Source organism: Trematomus bernacchii, unplaced genomic scaffold (assembly GCF_902827165.1).
Source record: "Trematomus bernacchii unplaced genomic scaffold, fTreBer1.1, whole genome shotgun sequence".
NCBI classification, from domain to species: domain Eukaryota; kingdom Metazoa; phylum Chordata; class Actinopteri; order Perciformes; family Nototheniidae; genus Trematomus; species Trematomus bernacchii.
Window position 1 is genome coordinate 7,700,161 of NW_022987567.1, and position 15,176 is coordinate 7,715,336.

The 15,176-nt window shown below is 38.5% G+C and overlaps 1 protein-coding gene across 1 annotated transcript; it reads left to right on the plus strand.

The window, feature by feature from the left end:
• The first annotated feature begins 1,841 nt into the window (after positions 1-1,841).
• Positions 1,842-12,208, plus strand: LOC117478769 (zinc finger protein 239-like). The gene is made up of 2 exons (XM_034125672.1): positions 1,842-1,877; positions 11,122-12,208. The coding sequence occupies exons 1-2, from the start codon at positions 1,842-1,844 to the stop codon at positions 12,070-12,072; spliced, it is 987 nt and encodes a 328-aa protein (XP_033981563.1). The 3' UTR covers positions 12,073-12,208.
• Positions 12,209-15,176: the final 2,968 nt, after the last annotated feature.

A 15,176-nucleotide genomic window follows, 5' to 3' on the forward strand; every position in this document is an offset into this window, starting at 1 on the left:
CGATATTCACTCTTAATAGTTTGATCGGTGCTCTCTATAAAGGCCAATCAGGAGAGCTGGATCTGATCGATATGGACATAAACGCGAGTGAAGTTTTAGCGAGCTGCATGAGAAACTGACGGGCTGTCAGGAGAGAGGGAGGGAGAGAGGAAAAAAGATGATCCTTTTACTCCCGTGTTATTAGCCATATCCGGTCATAGTCCGGTAATTACCTGCTAACGGAAACTCTGCTACACAATTCTTCTTCTTCTTCTTCTTCTTCTTATTGAAACATGACCGGTAAGTTTCAAATTTGTCCGGTAAAATAAATTCTGTCCGCGGAAACCGTGCTCCGGACAGCGCAAAATGCGTATATGAAGTGTCATGAACGCAATAAATCATACCCTCGTGGGGACCCGCTCATGTGATTGGCTTAGAATGAAGGAGACATCTGATTGGCTATAGATAGAACAAATTACAAGTACGAATCGGGTGGCCGTCAGGGGAGTCTCAAAAAACCCACACACGAATGCACAGCGATCCATGCACAGAAAGCGGTTTGTGTTTGTAGGTTCAGGGGATTTAAACGGAAAACAAATATGTGAGGATCAAAAATACATATGTAAAACTTTTTTCTGTATTTGGATTTTATTTACATGTATATGAAACGGAACACATTTGTGTGTGCATTGAAAAACACAAGTGTGGATCTGGAAATACAAGTGTGAATCCTTCTGTGTGCATGTGTGTATTATGAGACTGTTCTGAGCCCATAGCTAACAGCTAAAGTCTAACAGCTAACGGCTATCGGCTAACAGCTACAGTTATTATTCCAGTTCGGCTCTGGGTGAGTAACAGTTGATTTGTAAAGCTCAGCTGACTTTATGTTAGTTATTTATTACACCAGTTGTCTTTAAGACAGTTTAAGTTGTTGTGTTGGTGCTCTTTACCATAGATATGGTTTTAAATATATGCTAACTAGCTTATTAGCATCGCCATTCACCGTGACGTAGCATTTTTCCCATTGAAATGAATGGGGTTCTTCAGTTAGCAGCTAACGCTAAGCTAAGCAACGGTTTAGCTCATTAGATAAATAGATATACTTTATTTAAATAATTATTTATCTTAAACTGGGAAATGATTGTGTCACAGCAGAAGTGTTTTCAGGCATTACACGAGTTAAACATATTTAAAAGATACAATAAGATATAATAAAAATGAAGCATTAGCAGCAAGTATACACACAGGACACATCACTAGAGTATCTAAAGAATACACAATATACAGAAAATACTGTATACATGGAGTACATTAAACAGTCTCACTAGCTAATGTTTGCTTTCTGTGTTAACTTAGTGATAGTTAATGACACGGATAGCGTTATAACCGTGGTTCAAACCATTAATGTCACTTTCTATGTGAATAAAGTTATTTTAATTAAATAAAAGTGAACAAACTGTGAGCTGTAAATTAGAATGTAAGTTGCTACACAGATTATGATGAATTATATCTAAATATTTATATTATATTTATAATAATTTACACAGAAAACCAACTTTTTATCGTAATGGTTAAAGTCATTTGCATGTAACGTTAATAACTATCTGACCTTTCTATAATTTTCTCCTCTGCTTAGCATCACATTGACTAAATGGATCAATTTTGAACATGTTTACGTCACAGTAGCATAGATAAGACAAGGCACTGCACATGATGTGATAAAACACTACATATAAGCATATAGAAATAGAACATATCATTGAATAAACTCTTTGAATTCCTCCTCTTCACTCCTGACAGTTTTCCACCTGAAGCAGCTCTGTGGACAGCTCTGTGGACAGTCAGGACAGCTGATGAGCAGCATGGAGGAGAAGAAGAAAGAGACCCCTGGAGCTCAGGTCAGTGTGCACTTCATCACAATATATTCCTAATTCCAGCGTTTCCGAAAGGCGGGCGTCTTGCCGTCATTTGACGCCCTTATTCAGCTCGGAACGCCCTGAACTCGAGCCGAGGGCGTCCAAAAGAGTTTTATCACTTGAAATGACGAAAAGGAAAAAGGACAAGGACATTCCTCTGTTGGAGGGGCAAAGGAGTCTGGTGGGATTCTTTTCACCGCCAGCAAAGCGTGTTCCTGTGACGGAAAGTGTACTGCCGGCGAGCCTTGGGAATTCCCATCACTAATACGTAAAGAGATAGTATCTATAAGGGACGGCTCAATTCAAAATTCAAGTCCAGGGTAGGGCTGTGCAATTAATCGTTTTTTAATCGCAATTACGATTTTGGCCTGCCACAATTACAAAAACAACATAATCGAAAAAAACGATTATTTTGCTTTGCTAGGTTGTGACAGTGCACTGCAACATATTTGATCTCATTTATATATGTTTAGTAGCTTGTTGAAGTGCGCTCCAAAATATTTGTTGATCTTTTTTATTGGTATTTATTATTTTGATATCATTTATTTAAATGTAAATATAAATGTATCATTTATTTAATTTATTGGTTTTTCAGTTGAATTATACGTTCAGGGTAATCAACAGTTAAACAGATACTGTTCAAATTATTATTTTAATTTGTTTTAAAGTTTTCAAAGTCAATGAATAATCGTATTTAATAATCGTGATATCAATTATTGACCCAAATAATCGTGATTATGATTTTTGCCATAATCGCACAGCCCTAGTCCAGGGTTTCCCACACAGTAGAGGTTTCTCAATACTCTAATTTCCCCTCCTCGACTCCTATCCTCGAGATTTAGTGCCGCCCACAGGAGATGCGAGCGGAGGACTGAGGAGGGGAACCGAGGAGAGAGGAGGGGAAGCAGCAGGCGGTTAGAGAAATGAGATCTCCTCTCCTCTAAGCGGTCATTTTAAAGAGACGTCCATTAATGACGACAGGAGGCACAGCAGCCCTCTGTCTGATGGACAGATGTGTTCATGACCACTTATATATTTACTTTTAATTCATTCACAGTGCGGTATAATGAGACAATAACAGGCTACAGATGCGGACATACACACACAATTCAGAATCAAACAAGTATGAGAGCACTCTCATAATAATGTAACACAATCAGAGACTAGATATATCCCCCCCCCCCTCTCTCTGGTCGCTGAAATGGGGAATTGAAATTACGGGCCAAAAGTTGTATTTACAAGTATTAAAAGTAAGCATACAGATGAAGCGTCTTATTTTGGACAGTTTAAAGTGCGAGGGTCGTGATCGGTTCATGCACGTTCCGTGATGGCCGGCCGGCCCCCAGTCAGACTTGATACCGCCCCCATGATAAATACATTTAATTATTGTGAAGCCAGCTGCAATGGATCATTGATCCACCAGGGGGTGCAGTGGGGTTCCACACTGGAGTCATGTGAAATCAACTTCTAAATAATAGATGTTGTTTAGTCGGAAAAAACGAACGAGCCGGCTCTCCCGATTTTTAATCCTAATTTAATCATCATCATTGATGTTTATGTTCGCCGAATTGACATGAAATCACTGACAAATATGAATATTCTGTATTCAACTTCATTGAAACGATCAGGATGGGTGTTATTTTTCCCCACAATGACCAAGTCGCTGCAAATGATCCCATGTATTACATGTACATGGCCACATTCTCAACAAAGTTACGTAACGAAACATTCTGTATTCCTTGCTTACTTTTTATTTAATGCTTTATAACAGCTGGAATAGTTCGTTTAGAACAGGCACCTCACTCGCAATCTGCTCCTCCGCAACGCCTACCACCTACCTCCGGCTGAAATTATGAATGTACAGTAAGGCATAGTAATCATAGATAACACGGCAGGGTCCGTTACAGTTTGTTTTCATCTGATTTCAAATATTTCAAATGTCTGAAGTTAATAAATACATTCTCAGTGTTCAAGTCAATAATAGTCATATAAGAAAAGTACTGATCTAATAACAGAGATTTTATAAGGACTTTTCAATGTTCGACATCGCTCATGTACAGTAAACTGGATGTTGTGGTGCCGAGAGGCGGGGTATCAAAAGTACAAGCTAAACTTTTATTTAGCATCTGAACACACTTGTAAACAACGTGATGCCCGGGAAGCGAAGACCCGGCGGAAACAGCTGGTCTGGTTCACTAAAATGTCCGTGTACAGTATATCTGGTACTAATGTATAGCGGATCTTTGTTAAGATCCATATGTCACGGATATAACTATATATTGAGCTTAAAAACAAATGATATATATTATAATAAAATAAACACCGGCTGTTGTTATGCCTGCTGTAACGTTTACTTTCTCCGTTCTCCGCTTAAGTAATTATTACTTCCTGGTTAGCTTTCCGCTCGAAATTTAAATCTGAAAATGGCAAAATAACGGAGAAAAAAACGTTCACAGCGAAGACGACAACAATTGTCACTTGCACTTGTCATTTAGCATCTGAACACACTTGTAAACAACGTGATGCCCGGGAAGCGAAGACCCGGCGGAAACAGCTGGTCTGGTTCACTAAAATGTCCGTGTACAGTATATCTGGTACTAATGTATAGCGGATCTTTGTTAAGATCCATATGTCAGTAGAGATGGGATGGCAGAAGGTGCTATATATATATATATATATATATATATAATTCCAAAGCTGGTAAAGACCTTTCAAATTTAGCAATAATAGTCATATAAGAAAAGTACTGATTTGTTCTTGAATCAACTTTTTTATGGAAAATGTTTTATGTAATTTTATTTCATTTTAAATAAAATGAAAGACATTCACAGTTAATGTAATTAGATATACATTATTAATGCCATACATTTTTAAATGTAATTAGATATACATTATTAATGCCATACATTTTTGCATAAATATTTATTCAGTATGATAGCTGTCTAACAGAAGTTAAATCCATTTCTCACTTATTCTGACAATGTACTTAACCCCAAATAAAAGAACCCAATAAAAATAGTTGTTAAATAATAGTGAAGTCACGTATGTAATAACAATAACTCATCTCTCTCGGTTTTTTTTGTTTTCTTTGTGTGCTTTGCCAAAAGCCACTGTGTCAAGTGTCCTAGTTGGGTTACCGTAACGAACAGCAGCCGGCTCTCGATTTTTAATCCTAATTTAATCGTTTATGTTCGCCGAATTGACATGAAATCACTGACAAATATGAATATACTGTATTCAACTTCATTAAAATGTTATTAACGTGCCTAAACTCAGTAATTCACTAAAAATTACTGATCCCTCCGCGTCGCGGAGGGATCTTGATCCCTGGGTGTTATTTTTCCCCATAATGACCAAGTCGCTGCAAATTATCCCGCTTATTACATGGCCACATTCTCAACAAAGTAACGACATGACTCCCAATATTAATTAAAATGCTTTTATGGATTTAGAAAATATTTTTATTGATTTAAAACATAGTTCTATGTATTGATTTAAATTTACATGCATCCGCTAAGAAAAATAGTCCGTTGTTACCGTTTTTTAAACAGTCAGAATGAAACGGCAGCTCTCAGCTGTGTGTTCACACTCCTAACTCTGATCTTTCTTTTCCAACAGTTAAGTTAACTGTAGGTTACTCTGAGTGACAAGCTTACAGTTAGTGAAGTAACACTTTTTTTTTGTGAGTCACGACCTCGCTGTTTCATTCTAACATAACGCTCCAAATATGACTGTTTCCACTCGGACTTCAATACAGCAACACCATTGTTTGGTTTCCATGGTAGCGTGTCTCTTTAGTAGCGTGCACTCCTTTCCTGTAAATTACAGGTCCAGCCAGGCAAAACAGTAATATGAAATATGAACGTTAGTTTTTAACTGAAATGATCAAATAAAGTCAAAATGTCACAGTGTTTACAAACATTGACCATACCGTTCACCTGCCCCCACCCCACTCTTTGTTTAAAACGAATTGGCCATCGGAATGTGTGTGTCCCAACCCCCCCCTGTGATATCTCTTCACAGGGGGGAGAGAGTTAGACGCTCGTGAATTGTCAACGGGGGGGGGGCCTCTCTGCACGGAGGAGCCGCGGAGAAGTGAATCACAGTGATCTGCTATTTTAAAGTAAATTCAACACATATCGACCCTAAATATAGCATATATTAAGAACGAGAAAGTGTTAACATCGTTTTTTGTAAACATATGACCAATGTGCGAGGGTGATGACATCAGAGCATCGTCCTATGGGCTTAGCCCCGGACAGGTACAACAGGTATTCACTCAGAGGGGGGGTAGTTACTCATTTACATGTCAAAAAGCAACATACAGTAGGCGGGTGGGGGATGGTGAACGTTTACATTTCTCTACAGCAGTGGTTCCCAAACTTTTTGTGCCCAAGGCACACCAAAGGACAAGTAAAAATCTCAAGGCACACCTATTGTGCGAAATAGCCCTTATAACACGTGTTATCACTCATATCATGTAAAATATCTGTAAATGTGCATAATTATTTACTAATGCCAAATAAAATGTATAGATAGAACAATCAGTGGTTCAAGTTAGTATATTCCTCAGTGTAACATATCCACTAGTTGCAAAGCTTAAACATTTTTATATATTTTTTTATTTTAAGGGAAAGGATGTTTTCACTACTCAGTTTGTCAACTATGTTACGGACAAACTTGATGTCATTACAATCATTTGATTAAGTCCTGCACTTCAAGTAAAATCAAATTTGAAAGGCTCTTGAGTCTATTCTACCATATATCCAAAGATTTTTTAAAGTTTAAAAAATAATTGTATTAAAGTTTTGTTTTTTCATGTGATATGTTCAGCACTGTCATTAAGTTTAGGGATATTTTGTATTATAAAACTACCATACAGGTCATTTTGATAGTTTTAAGAGATGTCATGTAAAACTCCAACCTGTGTAGATATACATTATACTATAAAGGATATCAGAAGCACTATTTTAGATATTTTAAATTTGAAAAAATGAGGTGCAACATAGTTGACAATGAAAGTCAAACATTTGACGCAAATAACATAGTTGACTGGACACATTATTAACCATCAGCACTATGTTAATTTCAAGGCAGAAGTGCAAAATTCCATTGATAATGATGTGTAATGACGTCTACATGTCGTACAAATTGTCAACTAGGTTACCTGTCAACTAAGTTACTACAGTTATTACAGTACTGGGTAACTCAGTTGACAGGTAACCTAGTTGACAATTTCCCTATTTTGACCCATCATTTCAATGGTAGGCCTTGCCTGGATGACCACATGTCATTTTCTTGAACAGGTTAACATCACATTTGCACATATAATTGAATTAAAATCATTAAACAATTGTAAACCATAACAATGTACGTAACATTGTTGATTGTCAATGAGTATATTAATTGACCATGTGCTATTATACATAAAATATTGTAAAAATGTAGAGGACAATCACCACAGTGTGTTCAAAATGTCTGCCAAAGAGGAACATGGCATCATGTGATGCTGGTGACATGGTATTGGGACAAACAATTTTTGAGTTAAAGGGGGAAGTTCTGTTAGTAACATAGTTGACAGAACTTTTGCGGACATTCATATATTAAGATATTTAAATTATTTAAAGGGGGAAATCAATTAAAAATATGTTATTATTCTTTAGTATTTAGACTTTTGAAATAAATGAATCATTTTTTAAATTTACTTTAATGGTTTTTATTCATTATTTTGAATCCAAGACACCCTCAACTGAAAAACGGACATAGCAAAAACTGACAATTTAAGAACATCATGACACATTTCAAGCTAAATAAAGCATAGGATGCACATAATGTTTGTGTGATATTATAACATGCTTTCCAATAATAGGCAAAATATGATATTTTTGAAGAAAATAGTTAGAATAATTATAATTATCATCAATGGACATCAATGGACATGGAATGTACCCTAAATTGTAGAATCACTCAGCAGTTACATACACCAAACCTTCCAGTTATATTCCTATCAATATTATGAAGGCTTTTACAGAAGGGTTTGGTCATATATAATTCATAGCCTGAATTATATAACATTTTATACCTAAAAACATGGTGAAAATTGATATTTTAGGGCTGTTGACAGTATTTTCTGATTTATGGAGTGATACAAAGAGATATCCAAAATCCCTTCTGTAAAAGCCTTAGATACTAATATGACTACAAAATGAAACAATAATTTTGATCCTGGCTTTATCCAAAGTTCAGATTTCGGTTCCTGAAATGTGTTAAAATATGCGCATATTTCATGAGATAATGGTTCATTTGGATATTTAAACATGCTATTTCAGAAAACTTGTAATACAAAAAACAATTGCCTTATTGTAAGTAATTAACTGGAGAAATATTTAGCTGATATCTTTAAGTTAAAAATACCCTATTCACCTGGGGTGTCTCGCCTTAATTAGATGTTTGATAAGTGCAGATCACATAGTAAAACACGTACACAGATACATTATTTTGTATTTTTATTAAATTCGACAATGTCAATTTCACTTTCCACTATGTCCACCGTTGTTTTTCACAACCAATGGCAGAACTTTATTGAGGCCTGTAATTAGTCAACTACAGGTCTCTTGAGTCAGTCTTTTTCTTCCAAAAAGCTTGTGACAAGATGTTATTGCTCTTGGGGCATTAAAAACAAGATTTTAACTTTAGTTTTTTATATAATATCTGCATTTTCTATTGTGAAAAACTAAGTCTTAGTTATTTAATATATAGAGCCATCTCCTGGTTAAACCCTGAAATTGGAGAATAGTGGGAGGGCCTAACATTCCTGAATACTGGTCTTTGGCAGGCAACTGGCTGGCAACTGGCTGGCAGTCGGCAGGAAGCTGTATGCTGGGGTCCAAAATAAGAGGCTCCATCTGTAGGACACCAAACCAACTGAGACCCGTCTGTCCGCCGCATCTACGCACTGTACAACACACACACCTACACCACACACACACACCTACATACTGTACCACACACACCTACAGCTCCTAAAGCATAATCAGGCTACAGCCGTTGTGTATTTTATTATGTGAAGCACTAAATGGTCTTAGAAAAATATCGACTCTTTGTTTGTAGATATCTACTAAACTAAAGCAAATCAAGAGAGTAGGCCTGTTATACTGAGTGATATATATTTTACACACTGCTCTGCTTTCTGCACGGACCTCACAGCTGTTCTCACTGTAAACATCGCGTCGCGATGAAAGCAGTTACTAAAATAATCTCCAGGGGATGCATGCAGAGCTGTCATTGGCTGAGATAAGTCCGGCCGTGCGTAACGCCTCCACCGTTCCCGGAAATGCATCCGCGGAGTAGCCGTGGAGGACCCATCAGTGTCTCCTCGGTTAGAGCTCCTCCAGAGAGCCTCCTCGATGCTCGGTCCTCGATGTGCATTTAGAGAAATGAGATGTCCTTCAACATGGCGCGCTGAAATCCATTTCCGGGTCACTACCGGAGGACCGAGGAGTCGAGGAGGGGAAATTAGAATATTGAGAAACCTCTAGTGACTTTACTTGGGCCGCCCAGGTTTAACGGCCACCAAAGTATATTTCGCGACCCATTCATTATTATTTTTTTGTATCCGTCCGCGAGCACGACGCCATCTGCAATCGATTTACTAGTGGACAATGATCCCTCGCTTGCTGTACCTGTTCGCTCTGCTATCGCGTGGAGGGTCTGCTAACAAGCGACCAACAGAAAGGTTCATGTTAATGTTGTTGCACCTCACAAATGCCTAACACTGTTATCCCCAAATGAAAGATCACAACCTGTTTTGAAATATACAATATGAATGCACAATATGGTTAGAACGTTGTTGTATACGATACGATTCTTTAATTATCAGATCAAGTCCTACGAAATCCTGATGAATAACCCCAGTTTCCGCATTTAAATCAGTTAAAAGACAGTGGTTATGAAAACTAGAGTTTTATTTTCAACATTAACAACAATGGAGGGCTCTGAAATCATAAAACAGGTAATAGTGTGTGTGTGTGTGTGTGTGTGTGTGTGTGTGTGTGTGTGTGTGTGTGTGTGTGTGTGTGTGTGTGTGTGTGTGTGTGTGTGTGTGTGTGTGTGTGTGTGTGTGTGTGTGTGTGTGTGTGTGTGGTGTGTGTGTGTGTGGTGTGTGTGTGTGTGTGTGTGTGTGTGTGTGTGTGTGTGTGTGTGTGTGTGTGTGTGTGTGTGTGTGTGTGTGTGTGTGTGTGTGTGTGTGTGTGTGGTGTGTGTGTGGTGTGTGTGTGTGTGTGTGTGTGTGTGTGTGTGTGTGTGTGTGTGTGTGTGTGTGTGTGTGTGTGTGTGTGTGTGGTTAAAACGTAGCAGCCTGCGGCCGCTCGTTAGCTGTTCTAATGAAGGTAATCACAGTGAAGGCACAGCTCTTTGCAGCTGGTGCTGCTCTTCTCAGATTCTGCCGAGTTACACGTGCTGCCTCCTGGTGCTGCAGAGATTTCATGAAGTGAAGGAGGTTTTTCTTCTATAAAACAGCTGTGGGCAGCAGATACTGTGAGAGTCACAGACATGAATACATAGGTCAAGGCAGACTGGTTCACAGACCCTCCTGTTTTGCCGATCTGGTGCTTGAACAAATAGCTCTACACCCCTGGCCGAAATGTCCCTAAAATGAAGTCCGAGTTTGAAATATATCTCAAATAATGTATGTATTTCCCCACATAAACATAACAGTCTGCAATGAAACTGCTGTCTCCTATGCGCTCCACTTCCTACTTTCTCCTGCGAATGAGATACTTTCTCTCTCTTTTTTTTTCTTTCATTGCCCTCTCCCTTCATTGCTTCGCACAATACAAAAACAAATGCAAATATTTTATTTTAAAATTCCTTTCGAGTCATCTGTCTCAAGCCTAAGTCAAGTCTCAAGTCATGAATACCAAGTCAAAGTCAAGTCGAGTCTTTTATCAATGTTAGTCAAGCAAGTCTCAAGTCAAAAAATATGCGAGTCAAGTCGTGTGACTCGAGTCAAGTCATGTGACTCGAGTCCCCCACCTCTGGTATATACTTTGGTTAGAACATTGCTGTATTACTGTATCAAATATAATACAAATATAATAAACACAAACAGTTGATAAGTAGTATTTTGTTAACTCGAGGTTTATATTAAGTGAGTTTTTATTGTGTTAACTTGTGTATTTATGCTTTTTAGATTGACTTTCTCTCTTTCTCTGTCCGTCTGTTCTAGAAACCGAAAGGAAGAGAGAGACGTCACAGCTGTCAGCAATGTGACAAATCCTTTACAACATTTGGAAATTTAAAGCGCCACCTGCGTATTCACACTGGAGAAAAACCGTACAGCTGTGAAGAGTGTGGGACAACTTTCACTCAATCAGGTCATCTCAAAATACATCAACGGATTCATACTGGAGAAAAACCTTACAGCTGTGAAGAGTGTGGGACAACTTTCACTAAATCAGGTCATCTCAAAGCACATCAACGGATTCATACTGGAGAAAAACCTTACAGCTGTGAAGAGTGTGGGACAACTTTCACTAAATCAGGTCATCTCAAAGCACATCAACGGATTCATACTGGAGAAAAACCTTACAGCTGTGAAGAGTGTGGGACAACTTTCACTCAATCAGGTCATCTCAAAGCACATCAACGGATTCATACTGGAGAAAAACCGTACAGCTGTGAAGAGTGTGGGACAACTTTCACTCAATCAGGTGCTCTCATAGCACATCAACGGATTCACACTGGAGAAAAACCGTACTGGTGTGAAGAGTGTGGGAAAACGTTCACTAAATCAGGTGCTCTCATAATACATCAACGGATTCATACTGGAGAAAAACCGTACTGGTGTGAAGAGTGTGGGAAAACGTTCACTACATCAAGTGCTCTCATAGCACATCAACGGATTCATACTGGAGAAAAACCGTACTGGTGTGAAGAGTGTGGGAAAACGTTCACTACATCAGGTGCTCTCAAAATACATCACCGTATTCACACTGGAGAAAAACCGTACTGGTGTGAAGAGTGTGGGAAAACGTTCACTACATCAGGTGCTCTCATAGCACATCAACGGATTCATACTGGAGAAAAACCGTACTGGTGTGAAGAGTGTGGGAAAACGTTCACTACATCAAGTGCTCTCAAATCACATCTTCGTGTTCACACAGGAGAAAAACCATAGTGGTTTTAAGAGTGTGGGAAAACCTTTTCTTAAAGTATTCACCTTAAAGTCCATGAGCGAGTTTCACTGTTCATTAATCTGCTTCATGTATCTAGAACATATGTTTTCAGTTTGATTCTATTCTTTGTTAAAATGATCAGACTACCAAAAATAAAAATGACCTGAAGTCGTGCAGGACCTTGGTCTCTGAGACTCAAAAAAGCCTTTCTCGTCTACCTGTCCACTTTGCATACCTGAGATCCTGCAGTCATTTCTCAAAGATGGTGTGGCATATAGGGAGGTGCAATCTCCTGATGATATAGACTGTATTATAGTGGAAATCTGTAACCCTAGAAAACAAGATAACATTAGGATAATCAATTTATACATCCCATGTCCAAATCTAACCACTGATATATTTAAAGAAATAACAGGCAATAAACATAGGAAGGAAGTTTGGTGTGGTGATTTCAATGCACACAACAGTCTATACAGACAGTAACGGAAATATAGTGGAAGAAATGCTGGAGGAAAGAACACTAGTATGCCTTAATGATGGACATGGCACAAGAGTAGATGTACACAGGGGGAAAGTTTCATGCCTGGATATGACATTAGTGTCAAACTGTTTGGTTCATACATGCGAATGGTTTGTTTTGAATAACTCCACTGTAGGAAGTGACCATTATCCAGTGCTTACTAAAATGAATACTAATGTATATATGCAGGAAGGAGGTGTAATAACCAGGTGGTGCTTTGCTAAAGCTGATTGGGGGAAATGTAGGATATGGTGTGAGGAGTCGGTACACCTGCTAACATCAGAGGGAAGCATAGAGGTAATTACAAGCCAAATAACGCAACATATTCTAAATGCAGCAGAGAACAGTATACCCAAAACAACAACCAAGGGTAGGAAGAAAGTGGTGCCATGGTGGAATGAGGAATGCAGCAGGGCTATTAAAGAGCGAAACGATGCATTTAGAGAATTAAAGAAAAACATGACACAAAATAATGTTATGGAGTATCAAAGGAAAAGGGCAGCTGCTCGAAGGACAATCAAATACACAAAAAAGAGAACATGGAGAGAATTGTGTTCTACCATTGGCAGAGGAGTAACATTAGGTGATGTCTGGTCGATGGGGAGAGGCCGGCAGTGACAGATAAAGAGAAGGCAGACATGTTAGGAAGGACACTTGCAGCAGTACATAGTGGGGAACATCTCAGTGATATTCATAGGCAGCAAAAACAGCAGTTACTAGCAGAGAATGAAAACGTGAAGGAGAAGAGACAGGATTATAGGTCAGCTCTGGATGTGGAGTGAATAATGATGTGGGAAAAACATTGAAAATGAAAGAGATAATGGCAATAGTGTACTTTGACATTGAAAAGGCGTATGACTCTGGAGGGAGGGATTACTGATCAAATTGAGTAGAATGGGTATTGGAGGGAGAATGTACAATTGGCTAAGGGCCTTTTTAACAGACAGGACATTTAGAGTAAAGGTTGGAGCAGATATTCCCAAACAATTTTGAAATAGAAAATGGTATTCCCCAAGGGAGTGCAGTCAGTCCAATATTATTTAACATCATGATCAATGATATATTTACATGTTTAGACACATGCATCCAATCGGCTCTATACGCAGATGATGGGGCTATTTGGATGAGGGGAAGACATGCCCCATACGTAATGGAGAAGATAGCTAGAGCGATTAAAAAAGTGGAGAGGTGTCAGAAAGCAAGTCATGCTACATGGTATTCACAAACAAACGCAAGATTGATGGCCAACAGCTAACACTATATGATCGTCCAATGACAAAGGTGAATGAGTTCAAATACCAGGACTGTGGTTTGATAGCAAATATACATGGAAAATGCATATTAAACAAGTGGAAACAAAATGCTAAAAAGTATTAAATGTATTGCGATGTAACTGGGGCGCAGACAAACAAGCATTAATAGACATTTACAGATCAATTACATCAAAAACATCACTTAAAAATTGATAGACTACAATATAAAGCATTGCGGTTGTGTATTGGAGCGATAAAGTCATCCCCTATCAATGCAGTTCTGATAGAAGCAGGAGAAACACCTCTGGAGATCAGAAGAGAGAAACTTGCTCTGTCATACTGGGTCAGGCTACAAGGAAGTGGAGAGGAAAATATTACAAACAGAATATTACAGGATTGCTGGGAATATGCTCAATTCCAGGGGCGTGGGTTTGGCTGGACGAGTAAGGAGAGAACGAGGGCATATGGAGTGGAGAATATCACGTTTGCTAAAGCAACCCCATTTAGCAGTGTTCCTCCATGGCTTTCCCCAGAAGCTAAAATAGATATGAGTATTGTAGAAAGGAAAAAAGAGTGGCAAGTAAATGAAGTGGGAATTAAAACAAGTATGTATCTGAATTAAAAGTACTACAATTACCTACAAATTTACACAGAAGGTTCTAAGAACAAGGAAGAGTGTGTTGGAGTTGGTATATACATCCCAGACTTTAAAATATCTATTTCAAAAAGAGCGTCTGATCAATTATCAGTGTACACAGCAGAAATGCTTGCTGTAATAATAGGATTACAGTGGGTTGAAGAGGTCAGACCAGATAGGGTGGTGATATGCACAGATTCATTGTCCATATTACAAAGCATACAATCAACAACTGCCAGAGAAGACATTCTCATAGAACTGAATCATAGCCTGTTAAGACTTCACAGAGGCGGTATAGATCTGCAGTTCTGCTGGGTGCCTGCTCATGAGGGGGTGAAAGGGAACGAGTGTGCTGATAAATGAGCAAAAAGTGCACTACAAAAGGAAATAACATTACCAGTTCAACTTGGTAAAAGAGAAGGAAAAGCAGTAATTAAGAAGAAAGGGATGGAGATCTGGCAGAAAAGGTGGGAGAAAGACCAGAAAGGCAAAGAGTATCACAAAGTGCAAAAGACAATTACAATTAATATTTATAAAGAAAGAAACAGAAGGGAGGAAATCATGATCGCTAGACTCAGAATAAATCACACGGCTTTGAATGGTACGCTGTATGTCATGGGGAAAAGTGACAGTGACAAGTGTGGGAACTGTGGAGTTAAAGAAGATGTAGAACATATCTTGTTACATGGTGACATC